At 39.4% G+C, this 16,775-nt stretch overlaps 2 protein-coding genes across 4 annotated transcripts in view; both read left to right on the top strand.

Moving 5' to 3' along the window:
* Nucleotides 1-5,657, top strand: part of ablim3 (actin binding LIM protein family, member 3) — a 58,235-nt gene extending 52,578 nt beyond the window's left edge. Inside the window, exons 17-23 of one of the 2 annotated variants that reach the window (XM_054791268.1) lie at nt 92-260; nt 2,486-2,515; nt 2,782-2,837; nt 2,946-3,009; nt 3,102-3,112; nt 3,225-3,305; nt 4,197-5,657. In XM_054791268.1, coding sequence (XP_054647243.1) covers nt 92-260; nt 2,486-2,515; nt 2,782-2,837; nt 2,946-3,009; nt 3,102-3,112; nt 3,225-3,305; nt 4,197-4,310 — 525 coding nt within the window. In that variant the 3' untranslated portion in view covers nt 4,311-5,657. The remainder of the gene's footprint in view (nt 1-91; nt 261-2,485; nt 2,516-2,781; nt 2,838-2,945; nt 3,010-3,101; nt 3,113-3,224; nt 3,306-4,196) is intronic. The other variant, XM_054791269.1, reaches the window with a different exon arrangement.
* A 195-nt stretch (nt 5,658-5,852) lies between these two features.
* The window catches only part of afap1l1a (actin filament associated protein 1-like 1a), a 40,304-nt gene continuing 29,381 nt past the window's right edge, over nt 5,853-16,775 (top strand). The window contains exon 1 of one of the 2 annotated variants that reach the window (XM_054791264.1): nt 5,853-6,037. In XM_054791264.1, the coding sequence (XP_054647239.1) occupies nt 5,995-6,037 (43 nt within the window). In that variant the 5' untranslated portion in view covers nt 5,853-5,994. The remainder of the gene's footprint in view (nt 6,038-16,775) is intronic. The other variant, XM_054791267.1, reaches the window with a different exon arrangement.

The following is a 16,775-nucleotide window of genomic DNA, read 5'->3' as shown; positions in this document are numbered from 1 at the left end:
CTGCTTGCTGTTCACTCTCTGTACATCAAATGTCCATAACGTTTGCCCCACTTTCTGCCTCTCACTCTACTGCCTCTAATGTCTCTCCTAGATTGGGAGTGGCATAGGGAGGATGATCCTTAAAGAGGAGATGAAAGCCAGATCTGGTTCCTATGACAACGACCCCTGGGGCAGTGCAAGGAATTCTTGTAGTGGGAGCAAGGAAACCCTCAACACGACAGGCTACAGCGCCACGGCCTACAACAACACCATCAACGGATGTAAGGAAGCACCCTGCACCCTTATGCATCCAACTTTGTGAACAATTGTATTGTATTGTATTGTACTTTATTTATCCCACAGCACCACGGAAATTCACTTGTTACATCAGCAAGCAAGATACGCAAGTAAAGAATCCATAGTGACACATGTCAATAACACAATAACGAGACATAGCACAGACAGGCAGAGAAGAGGTCCTAAATAGATGAACTCAGCACCTAGATGCATTTCTATGTGAACCTAGATACCAACGTTTGCAGAATTTACAACCTATTTTAACCCACGCAGATTTCTAGCAGTTTTCTGCGGCATAGAAAATGGATGGATGGATCTATATATCAAATGGCCATTCCAGTTTAAAGGAATATTATAGCATTGCTACAACAACAAATCAAATGTACTGTACTGTATGTTCCAGTACCTTTGACAGATGTGCCAACATGTACACATTTTTTGTACGCGGCACATATTTTCACCTTTGCACTTTGCTTTGCTGTTCAACAGGTGTTTGGTTGCATTTCACCACAACGCAGACAGTTCAAGCTGTGATTGGTCGACTTGTAGTACATTATTTCCTGTCTGTATACGACTCGTTCAGAGGGTGGATCCAAACGCCTTCTCCTGCGATTTTGGATCTACATTTGCAATAGAAATGACTGACGCATGAATTTGATTCAGCTGCAATAACACTTCCCTTCACTCTTTAATTCCCATTGTTCGCTCGCTACAAAGGAAGGTAACAAGATAAACAGTCAACGAGAAAATTGAGCAAAAGGCATAATAAGTAAAGACAAAAAGCTGAAATGTTGATATGAATAAATAGGGGTGTGATGGTACGGCATCCTCGCGGTTTGACGCATACCTGGGTAGTAAGGCCATGGTTTGGTTCATTTCAAACCTTTGTGTCTATATGTATCACTTTTTTAAACCGTTTTAAAACATTTTTAAATATGTATATATATATATATTTTTTTAATTTGGAGCGGGGTTGGAAGTAGTGATATTTTTACTTAACTAAAAATGAACTAAATCCAACTACAAGAGTTCAGGGTTGGCAGGTCTGCTAACCTTGTGCATCTTAAATTTATACACTATGAACAAAAATATTGGTACATCTCTGCAGGTATAACAGCTTCCACTCTTCCGGAAAAAGTTTCGACACAATTTTGGATCGCGTCTGTGGGAATTCTTGTCCAACGGAAGGTGTTTCATAGGGGTTAAGGTCAGGGCTCGTGCATTCTTGCATACTCAGCCAAGTAGGTGGAACTGAGTGGTATATTGCAACCTATGTAACTGATAATTTAGTTGCTCAATTAATACCTTTATTCATACAGTGTATGCCAGTGTCTTGCCCAAGCATGTCGTTTTATGAGTCTGTCATTGGCCTTTGGGGTGAGGGTAGTGGGCTTGTGGATGCGTGTTAGGGAGGGTTCACGGTTGCTATTGGGGGGAGGTTGGTTTATGAGAAAGGAGAGAACAGCTGCTGGTTGGTTTAACAGCAGAAGGCATACCGGTACTGTTTGGACTACATGTGACCACTCTAGTCTGCCGCTGACAACAGAGGCTCAACCAGGTGTGCACGAGTGCCAGATGTGCTGAAGCTCCCCAAGCATCATTGTACATTCAGCACATTGAGGTTGTTATTTTAGCCCCTGACATTAACAGAGCAGCTTATCTTCATCCGCTCCCTCCTTTTTCTTTCCAAGTGCTTCTTTTCACTTGCACGCTTCATCTCTTTCGTCATCTCCCTCTTTGCTTTGCATGCTACTTCCAGCTTTCCTCTTCTCCTCCTCCTTCGTCTTCCCTCCTGACTTGGTTCTCTACATTCTACTGGCTCCGTCTATGCATCCATGGACGTGTGTATGTGTCTGACTCTCTTTCATCCACGCAGCTGGTGTCCCATATCCTGGTTTATTTATGAGCAGTAAGATCTCTCATTAAAGCTCTTCCTCGGGTGGGAGGGGACACAAGTGAACAAGCACTCTGTTGGTCATGGTTTTAAGGCAACAAGAGCATGAAGCCACGTTGAGCAATTAAATGGGTGTGCGTGCGGATGTTCGATTCCTTTCCATCGCAGTCTTCCCTATTACCTATACAGCTATTACCTATACCTGTGATGTTGTGTGAGCCTTCCAATGTTTAATGGAAAAAGTAGAGGGCATCATTTACATGTTTTTTTGTGCAGTAAGGAGTTTTAATGTTCTTTTTTGTTTGCCTTTCACAGCACCCCGATCCCAATACAGCACTGACAGCGGTGAGTTATTTAACCAAGACGTTCATTTCAATCGCACCTGTTTCAAAATGTTTTTTAGACATACTGTAGATACAGTACCAATATCAGGAAACAAATCCCAGCCATCAGCTTGAAGTGTTTTGTTTGTGGTGAGCGCCATCTTCTGGCAGTGACTTGACAGTGCAATTTTATTTCCATTCATAAGATGAGTAAAAGCACTTGTCCTGTGCAGATATGATGTTTCTAACCTGAGTAATTAACAACATGTATTTCTTTGTGTAATTTAGATTTTGTGTGCAAGTCTGCCTCACTTCCAGGATATGGACGCAACGGCATGCAAAGAGTAAGACAAAACGTGATTGGAAGTGTGACGTCATCATTTTATTACATGCAAAATGTAAGTCTCAACTATTCAAATAACCATTTGTTTACCTTTCTTAATCAACTGCAGCCTCAGAGTGCTGACTGCTACCAGTACCAGTATGACAGCAACGAGGTGAACTGGGGAAGCAGAGGTATATTTAATTAAATGTATATTATTCATTTGATCAACGTGTTGAAGCCTGATTCAGTGCACTAACTTTACTGTCTGTTATTTTAATTACAGCAGAACACAAGGTAGGGATTGTACACGTTCTCCTTTATGAATACTGGATTTTAGAATACTGCCATTGTTACTGAAACAAAAGGAAAAAAGAATGCAAGATTCTTCCCATGTAATTCCATCCAGATTTACCCGTACGAGGCGCTCATTGTGACCACCAGAGGGCGGAACAGGCTCCCTAAAGATGTGGAGAGAGCCAGACTGGAGGTAAGATAAGAACAGAGAAAGAAGTGGAACCTCTATTGTTCTCTGCAAACTTTAATTTAATTTAATGCCTAAAATCAAAGTCAAAAGTAGTCATTTTCAGCTAATGATATATTTTTTTTAGTATGGTAGACTAATTTGTCTCTCTTAAACAAATGAAGCACTACATTACATGACAGTGCTCATTTTAATCATTGGTATTTACAATAAGTAAATTAATCTGCTAACAGAACAAGTTATTACAATTTGCCAAAGCACCTGAAACATATACAATGGAGTAATAGTAGGTAGCAGTTGTAATGTAAAGTGACGAGGGACGACAGTACTTAATTTGCTTAAGAGAAGCATTTTGGTCTAACAAAGAAAAATAGAGTTTTATTACGTTTATTTTTTATTAGTAGATTTACGTTTTGGCACATTTCAAGTTGCTTACTTGTTCATATTATTAAAAAAAAAAGTGTAACAAGTATAAAAAGAAGTCAACCCAGTGATAAGTACATGTAAGAGCATAAACGCAACATCAATTATGTGGTTTACATTGTGTTCTCCCTACTGTTGGTCATTTATTGTTGACTTAGCCATATTGTATTGAGCAGCCTGGACTAAGTTCCTTTTCTTGCACTATTCTTGTTTGTTTGTTTTTTACTTTTTGCCATCACACATCCCCTATTATGGCATCACAAAAAAACAACATTTACATTCTCACTGAGCCGAAGTCTCTTTGATTTGGTGACATCTTTCCAGATGTGCAGCAGTTTCATGTAATCTCATGCATAATTGTGTCTCAAAGTTCAATCGTTGTGCAACTCTGGTGGCATGTTTGGCATGACATTGAACTTAAAATTGAAATAACGATGTTAACAATTAGACATGTTCCTCATTTTTTTTCCCCAGCGTCACCTTTCTCCAGAAGAGTTTGTCCAAGTGTTTGGCATGACAATGGAGGACTTCGACAGGCTGGCTTTATGGAAGAGGAACGAGCTAAAAAAACAGGCCAGACTCTTTTAACAATGTGTGGACGTGTGTTAGATACTGCCATACATCCAGAGAGAATCTGCACCGTTTCACTGCCATGGCTGAGAACCTGTTCTTGATCTCCTCATGCAATGAACCAAATTGTGGGCACACCAGCACAGACTTGTGGGTTTACAGAAACATTTATGCACAGTAAACAAAGTGCTTGTGTGTTCCTGTGCTGGAGTGGTGTGTGAAAGCAATACAGACTTGTAGGTGTAGATGCCATGTTGTGCTTTTCTTTATGATGAAGGACTGTGCCCCGATTTTAACACCACGAGGAGAATTTTGGCTTTGCCTTATTTGTTATGCTTTCTAAGTTTAATGAGTGTGCAGCACCAGCAATCTGAATAAGTAGAATGTAGTCCCAGTACATCATTTACGTCACTTTATCTGTGTGAATGATGACAGGGCAAGAGTGGATGACAGCTAGAATATTTCCTTTTCATTTTTTGAACTCCGTTTCTTCCCCGGATTGTACACTCACACTCAAAATACTGTGTTCCTTGATGCTAAGAAGTTACGGGAAGTGGGCTAATTGTCTCAAAAAATAACGGGGCAAACCAAAGTGACAATGCAAATAGGCAGATTGACAGCACACATAAATGTGATGTTACCCTATTCAAACGAATACATTCACTGTGTGCTAACCTTTGAGAATGTGCAATACATTTCATTCAACAATTGAATCTTTCTGTTTGGTTGTTTTTATTTTTTTGCTCATTGCAATAAGATGTTGATGAAATGGTGGCCATCGATACACGATTCAAATCATGAGTATGAGTAATAAAGAAATGCTCTGGAAGGAATTTCACGTTGCTAAAGAACCAGGGTTGACATGTTTCCTTTTGGGTTTTGTCTCTAAAATTAAAGTTATAATTACATTTTGTCTTTTCATTTATATTTGGACGAAAGCTTGAAAAAGAAATACTGTACTATGTAGTAGTATTAAGCACATCTAATTACTGTATAGTAGCTAAGGCTGGGCGATACTGCAAATTTTGGTATCGATCTGAGTAAATAAAGGGCCAGTATTGGCGATATAGATACTGATACCGATATTTATTTTCTGTGATTTTGCTCTTAATTTGTGGATCATGATTATAATCCTAATAAGACGTGGGGCAAAGATTTCATTCCCTTGTATTGATCTGATACAGCCACTACCAGTAGGATCATATTATCAATATTTGTATTTGCACACCCCTGAGCACAAAACGTGCAGGTATGTCACGTTGACCAATGGAAAATTACCGCAGCCTATTTGTCTTAAATATGCAGAATATGAATGCTGAGATTACGTGTAATTTCTGAATACAATTACAATAGATACACGTGAATATACGTTTTAAGGCGAAGATATGATCTCAGTGGGTGTGCAGCTAGCATAGCCTAATATAACATTAAAAAGGTGACCTTTGGAAAGATTTTTGTAGTACATTTGCATTTTTGTAGTGTAAATGCAACGCTATTAACTATGTCCAGGCCTCACTTTTGACTAAATTGTTGATTGATTGACGTCTGACGTCGCAAAAAGGTGGATGCTAGGACCCAGCGGAGCAGCAAGCAGCTTGTTCCTCCAGTCCCGACTGCAAGTACAAGACAGGGGCTCGTCCATGCTCTTTCAAGCAGTGCACGGTTAACCATGGGCGTCCTCTAAAAGTGCATCAAGTCTCACATGGACACCATCACCTGCGGGATGAACTCAAACAGCACTAAATGTAAGTACGCTTAAAACACTTAAACACAAAACGTCCTGAGTGTTGTGTGCAGGCTTGTTCTGTCTTGTTAGTTGACCTCTCACGCCCACTGTGCATGTTCTCACCGCTGACTGCAGCATCTCCTGCAAAATATACACATTTAAAGTACTTGGATTTACAGCACATTAATGAGATTTGAGCCCTTTTGAACTTTATTAGCGAAATCTTATTGGGATGGATGGATTTTAGGAGGTTTAAAACAAAAAAAAAGAGGAATCAACTCTGAATCGTGCTTCAGCCCAACCATTAAGTGCACCAGTAAAAAGTACAGTACTAAAAAGGTCAGATAATTTAACAAAAAACCTTCTTGCACACTGGAAGGGACGTTGCAATGGAGGGAGAGACATGGGACATGATGGTTGCAGCAGTTGAAAGGCTTAAACCAGGGGTGCTCTCACTTTTTCAGCCTGCGAGCTACTACTACTCTAAGTCCCAAAGATCTTCCTCCCACTTTATATATAGAAAATATATATATAATTAATATATTAATAAAAAAATATGAGTACTTATTTATGTACGTTATGCATGTATATCGGGTGCACGCACTTTTTCAGCATGCAAGGTACAAGTCAAAATGATCTACCTCTTTCTATAAAATATTTAACATATATATATATATATATATATATATATAACATACGAGTAAGCTAACAGGTAAACTTTGAAATGCTATTGTAAATATTAGTGATTAGTATTTCATATTCACATTTTCAAAGTTTACAGGTAATCAAAGTAGTTGATATCATACACTAATTATGTTCAATACGGCAATAAAGATAATTACACATAATTCCTCAAAATTCGTTCGTTCATTAGGAGACACAGTTCATGTATTACTTCCAGTAAGCATTTGCTATCAAACATTGCCGATATACAAGAATTGAAAATGATTATGCAAAAGGCAATGGAGCCGGAGTCAAGGCAACATATTAAAAAGGTTTTAGCAATGTGCACATTTTCTATTTCTTCTTGAAACAATAGTTTAAGAAGCGGACGTGTAGAAAACATTGATTTCTATAGTGGACTTCATGACGCGAAGCAAAGCCATCAAACAATACACTTTTTTTCTACATAACTAGCCGCTACAAGTGAACAGATTCTGTTCTAGATACAGTATAAGCATCTTATTGCTGAGTTAGTTTATCTGTAATCCGAATAATAAAGATGAAAGTTGCATCTCCGTGTGTAGCTTGAAACGCCCCGGGGGAGCAAGAGTGAATCAGGAGCGGAGGTTAATGTCAGCTGACTGATGTCATATGACATCTACAAAGTGACGTTTTATGCAATCGACACAAACGACCTTGGCGATCTACCTGTTGCGTTAGATTGTAATGGGCACTCCCGATCTATGCTATCCTGAATGAATTTCTCTTGGAGATAAACAAAATATCTATCTATCTATCTATTTGTGTATCTGTCTATCTCGCTAGCCAGCGAGCTAGCTATCTAGCTAGCTAGCTATCTAGCTAACTATCGAGCAGAAGGGGGAGGGAAGGTTTCACACACACAGCACAGTCGTGAGCACACAAACAGGAGGGAGAGAGACGAGAGCGAATGAGAGGAAGTCGCTACATAATTTGAGCAAAGGTGAGCAAAATGAGCAGCAGGATACACAAGCTGAGGGACTTTGTGTTTCTAAATGCCACTCTGTGCAAAAAAAGTAGTATTCCATTATTTCAAGCACTTGTTACAGGTGGTTGAGTCTGCATTCATTTAGCTTTGAAATTAGGCACCGATAGCTGCTTAGTTTTTCGGTCATGTTAGTACCGTTTACGTCGGCACCTGTGCCATTATGATACAAGTTTCGGTATGCATCCTTTCAAAAAATTCACATCACTGGTATGGAAAGTGGCTGCTGGTTGTAGAATTTATTAGAATAGATTTATTGTCTGTCTGGAAAGTGAATCTTTAATTCCAACAAATGGTTGACTCATAGAGACTCAAGTAAAATATGATGTGTTGATAAGCTTTGGCTAGACCACCTGGGGTTATCATTGTTCAGTGTTGAATGCCCCCACTAGTGAATTTGTCTTCTTCAGAATCCTGCAGTGGTTTATTGTTGAGGCGGCTAACAATACAAAATGTGTAATTGGCTCGTGTGTATTCTGGGAGGAGCCCAGTTGTCCCCTGCGCTGCACAACATTGTTTTACTGGAAACAAAAACAGACACCCCCCACCCCACGCCTTTTTGTGGATTTTGGCCTGAGGTGCAGAGCATCATTCTTTTGTCAAGAGTTTTTGATCTCCATTTACAGATTCAGATTACTGTAAATGTATAGTTTTACTACTTGCAGGGCCATAAAGCCCGGCTTGATGCCTCCAGCCAGGTAAACATGCAATGCTAAGTAGAAGACCAACGTTTACGGGCAGTTTTACTCGGCAGACGAGGGGGGTATTCTGCCAAAGTGGCTCAACCAACCCAGGCTTTGTGCTGAAGATGCAGCTCAACAAAACCTAAAATCCCCAAAAAGAATTAAACGGTACAACGGAGGTTCTCAACACACTTTGTCAAGTCCGGTTCTCAGCTTTCTGCTCAGTGCGCGTTTGCATAAAAAGGGGGCATTTGACGTCGTATTATCATACATCCGCTCAAAAATGAAGCAGTCCCAGCGGGCGTATTTTACAAAAGGTGAGCAGTTAATCATCATGGCACGGGAGCGTTATGAGGAGTTCAAAAAGATGATCATTGCCAAAAAGCAACACTGTCGCCGCCAAAAGAGCGAGGGAGGACAACAACTCTCTTTTCATTTTTTTAATGATTTCTATATTAACTTTTTTGGCAGCTAGTAAATCACATTGTCCTATACGTAAAACACCGATCCGTTTATTCATGGCCATATCAAAGTGAAATCATTAATTATATTCATTACCTGTGACAAATACTGTAAGTACTACACTAGACTGATACTAATAAGTACTCATGATGACCACTAGAAGGCAGTGTTGACGTTGTGGCGGCTTTTCTTTGTGACAATTGTTTTATTGTAGTTGATTGATGCCTCAGAGTGCTTATTCCTCCAGCAAATATTGTAAGATATAAAGACCAACAGGCAGAGTACTCAACAAGGACTGCCGTGACACATACATCTGCTAACGCTGGCCTGATTAATATTTCATATTGCGCTCGGCTCAAAAAAGTGAGCATATCTAGCATATTTCCTCCACGGAAAATCTACCTCGCTTATAGATGGATGATATCATCAGCGAATGCTAGCGGTGTGATTTAAAAAAAAAAAAATTCTCCATGCCCTTTTGTAGGTTCTCAATAAATGGTGACATGGTGACACCATCTCCAAATTAGTTAAACAGTTTCATAGCCGTTTTTAATCTTAAAGCTTGGACATAACCTGGTGAGGACCAGGTTATGAGGTTAGCCTAAGTTGCCATGGTGATACAGCTGCTGGTGATACAGCTGTTTTAAAAGAGACCTACCTTTGCGGAACGCGCAAGTCCGGCTTTACACTCAAGACAGCTCACTAACCCACTAAACTCGCTTCACGAATACCCCCTTGGAGTGAAAAGAAATGGCACTAAATGCATACACGGTGCTCTACTTTCTCATATAACTATACTAACTCACCGCTTTGCATCGCTGTGACAGCATGCAAGCGGATGTTGTCAGGTCAAAACAAATCTCATGTCTGTCATCCCCATCTCTCAACACAGATGAACAACATCCAGGTATTTCTCCTAAGTGACTATGTGGGCTTTGTTTGCAGAAACACCACAGGAGACAAAGGCTGGTGTTTTCGAAGGGCATCAAACGTCATCGCTAAATTACTTCTTAAATTGCTTATGTAAATAGATTATATGTGTTGTAGTTTTGCAATTTTTTTGTTTTTTAAAATACTTTCTCAACATCTCACATCTGCATCGTACCCGTACTGACCCAAACATAAGACGACCCTGGATATAGGAGGCCGCTTTTTGTTTTTCAAGACACGGTTTTGGAAAAATGTTTTTAAAGACGAAATGAAAGACAAAAACAATGACTCTTTGGAGATTTACAACATCAGGGACACGACTAGTGGATGAAAAACAATATCATATGTATTTCTCAGCTCCGTGGCAGTTTGACGACTCTACAGTGGTACCTCGGTTTAGTTATTCATAAATATTATAAGTTCCAAAAGGTTTGACAAAAAATTAAACGTATGAAAACTGATGCAATTTTTCCCATAGAAAATAATGTACATCCAATTAATCTCTTCCAGAAACCCACATTTTATTAACAAAAAATACATTTGATAGAGAATGGCCGCACGGTGCCCTCGTGGTTAGCATGTTGGCCACGCAGTCAGGAGATCGAGAAGATCTGGGTTTGAATCTCCGTTGGGCATCTCTGTGTGGAGTTTGCATGCGTGGGTTTTAGCCGGGTACTCCGGTTTCCTCCCACATTCCAAAAACATGCATGTTAGGTTAATTGGTGACTCTAAATTGTCCATAGGTATGAATGTGAGTGTGAATGGTTGTTTGTCTATATGTGCCCTGTGATTGGCTGGCGACCAGTCTAGGGTGTACCCCGCCTCTCGCCCGAAGTCAGCTGGGATAGGCTCCAGCATACCTGCCACCCTAGTGAGGATAAGCGGCATAGACGATGGATGGATGGATGGATGCTTGATAGGGAATAGTGACAGTTTTACATGCCGAAAACAATGTCAAATAATTATAAATGACGAATGGGTAGATCTTATTGTTGATGCAGACTTCCTTGGCAAGTTCGAATTCAGTAGTCTCAGATTCTTTATCAAAGTGCTGGCTCTTGCAAATTTGTTTTGGCTTCGTGGCGATTTATTATTAGTCTCGCTCAATAAAAATGCTTTGTTTAGGCACTCGATTTCGCAGCACGAAACAGTACAGGGCAACCAGGACTTGTTTGTTACATGCAATGCTATATGGAAATTGTGGGAAAAATTTTGGCAAATATTTGAATCAAATCATATAAAAACTGGGGTGTACAAAACCGAGGTTTGACTGTACTTCATTGATTACAATCACCTTAAAATTGGCATCATGACTCCTCCTCTCATGTTCGCTAGCACTAACAGAGGGTGGAGTCCAAAATTGAAGCCACTTTTTTCCAGCGGGTCACTGGTATGTGTGAGCGACAGGAAGAACTTGGGGAGAAACCATGTATAAATCTCTTGACCGCAAATACAAGAGGACCCAAATTTTTCTCAAGGGAAAATATGCTGTCTAATAAATGGGACAGTGGAGTATCTCGATTTTGCTAATTAAAAAACTAACTTTCTGTTGAATCACACCAAAATATGATATGATATTCAGGACAAATGTCCCTTGCTGGGAAGTTATTTGCATATTCAATTGTAGGAAACTTGAACAAAAGGCCTATTAGTTCAGGGCTCCAGGCTAACTTAGCTCAAACAATAAGTGTGAGCGATCACACACGCTGGCATAGATGGGCTTAGACTGTGACAAGCTGTTAACAGGTGACTACACATTTCACAAAGTATTTTTCACTTTCACCGTAACAAGGGACGTCCCTCGTCAGCTCAAGATGGAACTTGTACATTTATCTGGTCGCACACAGATGAAAAAATCACTCGCGATGTCTCATATTTTAGTCACAAAATGCGAGCAGTTTGTCGCAGACTGGAGCCCCGTAGTTGATGGAGCCCATAATGATGCCTCTTTGTTTTGAGTTTGTTCTTTTATGTTCACGTTATCGATGTAAAAAATTCTGCAATATTTTTACACAGTGTAAGCTGAGATGGTCAAGCGCCTGTCTGCTGCTGGAGTAAGAGTTTATATTGCATTGTCTTGAGGGATACATTGGATTTATAGTTGAGAGATTTTACGGGTAGAACACAGGTCACAGTTTTATTTGGATCACATTCATTTCGTGTGTGTGTAGGTGAGACTTTAATAAGGCTATAAAACGTTCATTTTTCCTCACAAATTCACTTCCATCCAAAGAACAGTTAACAGATTCATTAGCGCTAACCTTAGTCTTATGATATATAAACCTTATAAAATGCACTTAAACGGGTTAATTCTTCTCATTAGGTAGATGATTTGATACAGGATGATTGAGTGCCATCCGATATTATCCAAGTTTGCAATGTGAACTGTTTTGGAACAGTATGGAATATGTGAAATAGACGAGCAAGTACGGGCTTTAGCAGTGGTTGCTTTGTAGTACATCCTTGAATGGAAGCCATCTGGAGCAGCTTTGTCATAAAGTTATGGTTTCTGCAGTCTGAGAATTGGAGCATCAGGTGGGTGAGAAAGGGGAGCGGCGGTCCCCGTAGAGAAGCATTACAGTGTTGAGATTTTGTGTTTTGCAGCTCAGCGCCCATGATGAATCGCAACCATTGTCAGGCGGCATATGGAAGAGGTTGTGGACAAAGAAGTCTATTGGATAATGGCGCGTACATGTAATTCTATGGAAAACCTGATCCATTTATTCAATATTTAGTGTGGAGCTCTGATTGACAGCTTATTACTGATGACACAAAGCTATATACAGTATGCTAGCAGCTTGGGTAATTATGCACACTGCTGCCATCCCCCTGGTCAGTTTGTGACCCCCACTGCGCGTGCATTCAAGCAATGCAACATCTTATACGTAAGTGCTCTATAGCGTGATTTGCATTTCCACACAACAAAGCTGTTCTGTTTTTCATGTAATTCAACACGGCCGTTGTTCTAAGCCTGACTTTGCAGCGGAGTCAAATGACGACAAGGAAACAAGAGACTTAATAACAACAATAGAAATTCTGTGCTTGATACTGATGATGCTGCTTTTTTACGTTTTTTTTTCTGCGCAATAAAGAAATCAAAACTAAAATTTGATGCTGTTAAAATATCTATTAAAGTATCATGTGTGCATATGTAACAGCGGTCATCCGCACAGTCCAGTCCGGCTGGACGCAAAGGCTCGAACCGGCAACCATGCATAACCACTGATGGAGAGTAAAGTTGAGCAGCGCTGGCCAATGAGCTAAAAGCCCTGGGCTGTCAACTCATTGTCCAGCGCAGCTGTTAAGGCATCAGGGAGTAAGGTATCTGTTTACACAAATACTGTACATAGACATTGCGATCATGCCACCTACTGGCATTTAGCATCTGCAATTCATTTGTGCAAGAAGTTGATATTTAATCAATTATATTGGCAACTTTGTCCAGCGCTGCCAGAACAGACGGTGTTTATGGCTTTCCTGTGTCACAATTCTGGTTCTACGGTCATCGCCACACTTCTGTGGTGGTATCACAAACAAACTAAATAAAAACCAAAACATACCTGTGGAGTTTACTCCGCTCACCAAGCAAGTTGTGAATTTCTCTCGGAGATAGATAAAGTATCCATCTAGCCATCAAGCTGGAGTCTCACAAGGTTTGCTGGGGTTTCGTGTGACATCATGCATTTCATTGCCGGGGACTTTCCTCACCATTGTCCGTGAATGCAATGTTACTCTAATATGGCGAAAACCCAGCTACAATAACAGCAGCCAGGATGTGCTGAGAGCCAGGTTGGTAGTATTATGCCCGTAAGGTTTTGGGTTGCTATTTGCTTCCCAAACACTGCCAGATTTCTATTGAGCAAGGAACTCCAATGCAAATGTGTTGTAATTCCCCTCACTTTTTTGTTGTTTGGGTAAGTTCCCAAGATGTTAAAGCCTAGCGACAAGTCACTGTGAGTGCATGCAACTGTCAATGTTCAATAATGCCGTGAACATTTTGATTTTGGCCCTGTCAGGGCTAATAAAGTGATGTGGCTCATTAAGTGCTTTTGACTTGAGGCTGCATATATGCAAACTTTCATAGTGACTGATGTTTTATCATACAGTATGATATATATTCTCTCGCCATTAGACATTAGCTGTAAATCATGGAGATTGAGGGGCAGCTACAAAGTGGAATTCCCCTGAGCAGACTACAGAGTTATATGACTGTGGTGCATTCTGGGCACCGCTGTCGGGTTTCCACAGTGATCTTTTCCACAATGTTACCTTGCACTGCATTTTTTTCTGAACAGTGCATTTAAAAGTGACATTGCCTCGGGGGCGTCAAACTGGTTTTCACCGTGGGCCACATCGCAATTATGGTTATCCTCAGAGGGCCACTTTTTATAATTCTATTTTAGAATTTCGTTCATTATTACATACATTTTTCATTAATAACGAATAAAAAAAATAGTCATTTTAAATTGGATTCGACAACAAAAAAAACTAAGGTTTTCTGTCAATACTGACAACAAATACATTTAGCAAGAACAATTGTCTTTTTGATTAAAAAAAAAAAAAAGTTGTTTTTGTTTTGTTTTTACTTTAACATATTTTATTATTTATTGTAAATGGAATGATAAATGTTTATCAAATTATTGTAAAAATATGTTTTAAATACTACATTTTTTTATATTATTGTAAAAATATTTTTGATATATTAAAATTGTTACTTATTTAAATATATGTATATAAAGTAAAAAATATATATAAATTACAACATACATATAAAAATACAATAATATAAATATAATTTTACAATAGTATAAAAGTAAAATAATAAAAAATAAATCTTAAAAAAGTAAAGACAACATTAATATTAATAACAAAGTTACAATACATATACAAATATGGCAAATAGGCTTTCGCGGGCCACATAAAATGATATGGCGGGCCAAATCCGGCCCCCGGGCCTTGAGTTTGACACCTGTGGCCTCGTGGATGTTTGCATTTAGGGAAAAGCAATTTAGTCTCAACGACACGTCAGTTAAACAAGTTAAAAATGAGACTGGTATAACCAGTGTCAACAGGTTGTATTGTAGCTGCAGTAAAGCTGTCCACAGATAAACTGTGTGCTCTTTCTATGGTGCAGTGAAAAGTTGATTGTTTGTTTGGTTAAAATCTAGAAAGTATGCAATACTTTCAAGGTCAGAAAGTCTTGTTTGTGTTTAAAAATGGACATTTTGCTTAAACTGATGTCTTGGATCGATTCAATTAAGACAACAGCTTAACTCCAATTTGAGACGAAAACCATTAAAAGTACAAAGAAGAATTCCCATCTCCCTCCTGTCCATGTGCAACCGGTGTATATTAGCCTTGTATGTGCAACATAGTGGCTCAGCTTGCATCTTTCTCAGCAAATACTTGAGTCTGAGGGAGACATAGTGTTGTGGTGATCTCATAGCACTGTGAACTGAATAATAGCGGGTGCACTGTAGGGTCTTTGTGTGGCAGCAGGCCGAGTCAAGCGGCGGTGTCATCTAGGACATGAATTCCTCTCACAAAAGAGATGAAAAATGAGAGTAGATTTTACAGACTGATCCTCCCAAGATTGTGACCTCTGGCTTGTGACCATCCCTTCACGAGCCAATGCCCATTTGTCTATTTTCAATATCTCTTGTCATGAGCGTGTGCATCCCTGAAGCATTTGGAAAAGGCCAGGAAACCCCCAGTGGGTTCATCATCAGTGCACTTGATGGTCATCTGTGTTAGCTGTTAACTATATAGAAATGGCGAGACGAAGAGGAAGTAATAGATTACAGGGGACAAGAAGGGTAAAAGAAGCTTTTGTGGAATTAGGAAAGGGACACATTTGGCAAACAATGGGAAACATTCTTGCAGTGTTTAAGTATTACAAGCTGCAACATATTACAGTACTTATTTCCTGTCTTCTTGTGGTGACATCATCATTCCCGTGGCACACAGCGACAAGATATGGGCGACAACTCTTAATCAATTACTGTATTGATAGTTACTGTAAGACAACCATTCTTTTTCATGATCCATTTTTGGACAATAGACAAATTAATGACTGTCATCACACTTTTTGAGGACGAAGTCGTTTGGCCCGGACATGCAGCCAACGTTGATCTGTATTTCTACACTTTCTGAACATTTTACGATGTGTAATTTCTATGGCTGTCAAATGATTAAAAAGTTTAATCAGATTAATTGCAATTTTTAAAATTAATTAATCATGATTCATCACCGTTAGCAACTGTATGTCTGAACTATGCCCATTTTTACCGTACAGTACAGGATTTTATATATATATATATATTCAGTTACTCCATATTCATTACTCCATATTCAGTTTTATATATATATATATATATATATAGTACTTATGTATGTATGTATGTATATATATGTATGTATGTATGTACAGTATATATATGTATGTACTGAATATATAACTGAATATGTCACTCCAGTTAAAAATCTAACACTAGTCTCTTTAATAGTAGCAGAACATTTGAATCACATTTTAAACCGTGTTATTATGAGCAATAAAGGGTTACATTCAAAGACATCCCGTAATTCAAGGTAAATGCACTTGTTTTAAATGTATTTTCCTAAATGTAGCAGCTGCATGGTGGCCGAGTGGTTTGCATGTTGGCCACACAGTCAGCAGATCGGGAAGACCTAGGTTCGAATCTCCGCTTGGGCATCTCTGTGTGGCGTCTGCATGTTCTCACTGTCCGTGCTTGGGTTTTCTCCGGCTACTCCGGTTTCCTCCCACATTCCAAAAACATACATGTAGCCCTGTCACGATGACAAATTTTGCTGGTCCAGGGTGTACCCCACCTGTCGCTCGAAGTCAGCTGGGATAGGCTCCAGCATGCCCCCGTGACCCTAAAGAGGAGAAGCGGTCTAGAAAATGGATGGATGGATGGATAATTGTGCTCCAAATTATTGTTGATAAACGATATTACTGGCAACTTTTTTTTTGA

Source organism: Dunckerocampus dactyliophorus, chromosome 11, assembly GCF_027744805.1.
Source record: "Dunckerocampus dactyliophorus isolate RoL2022-P2 chromosome 11, RoL_Ddac_1.1, whole genome shotgun sequence".
Classification (NCBI taxonomy): Eukaryota; Metazoa; Chordata; class Actinopteri; order Syngnathiformes; family Syngnathidae; genus Dunckerocampus; species Dunckerocampus dactyliophorus.
This window is presented reverse-complemented; position numbering and strand designations above follow the sequence as displayed.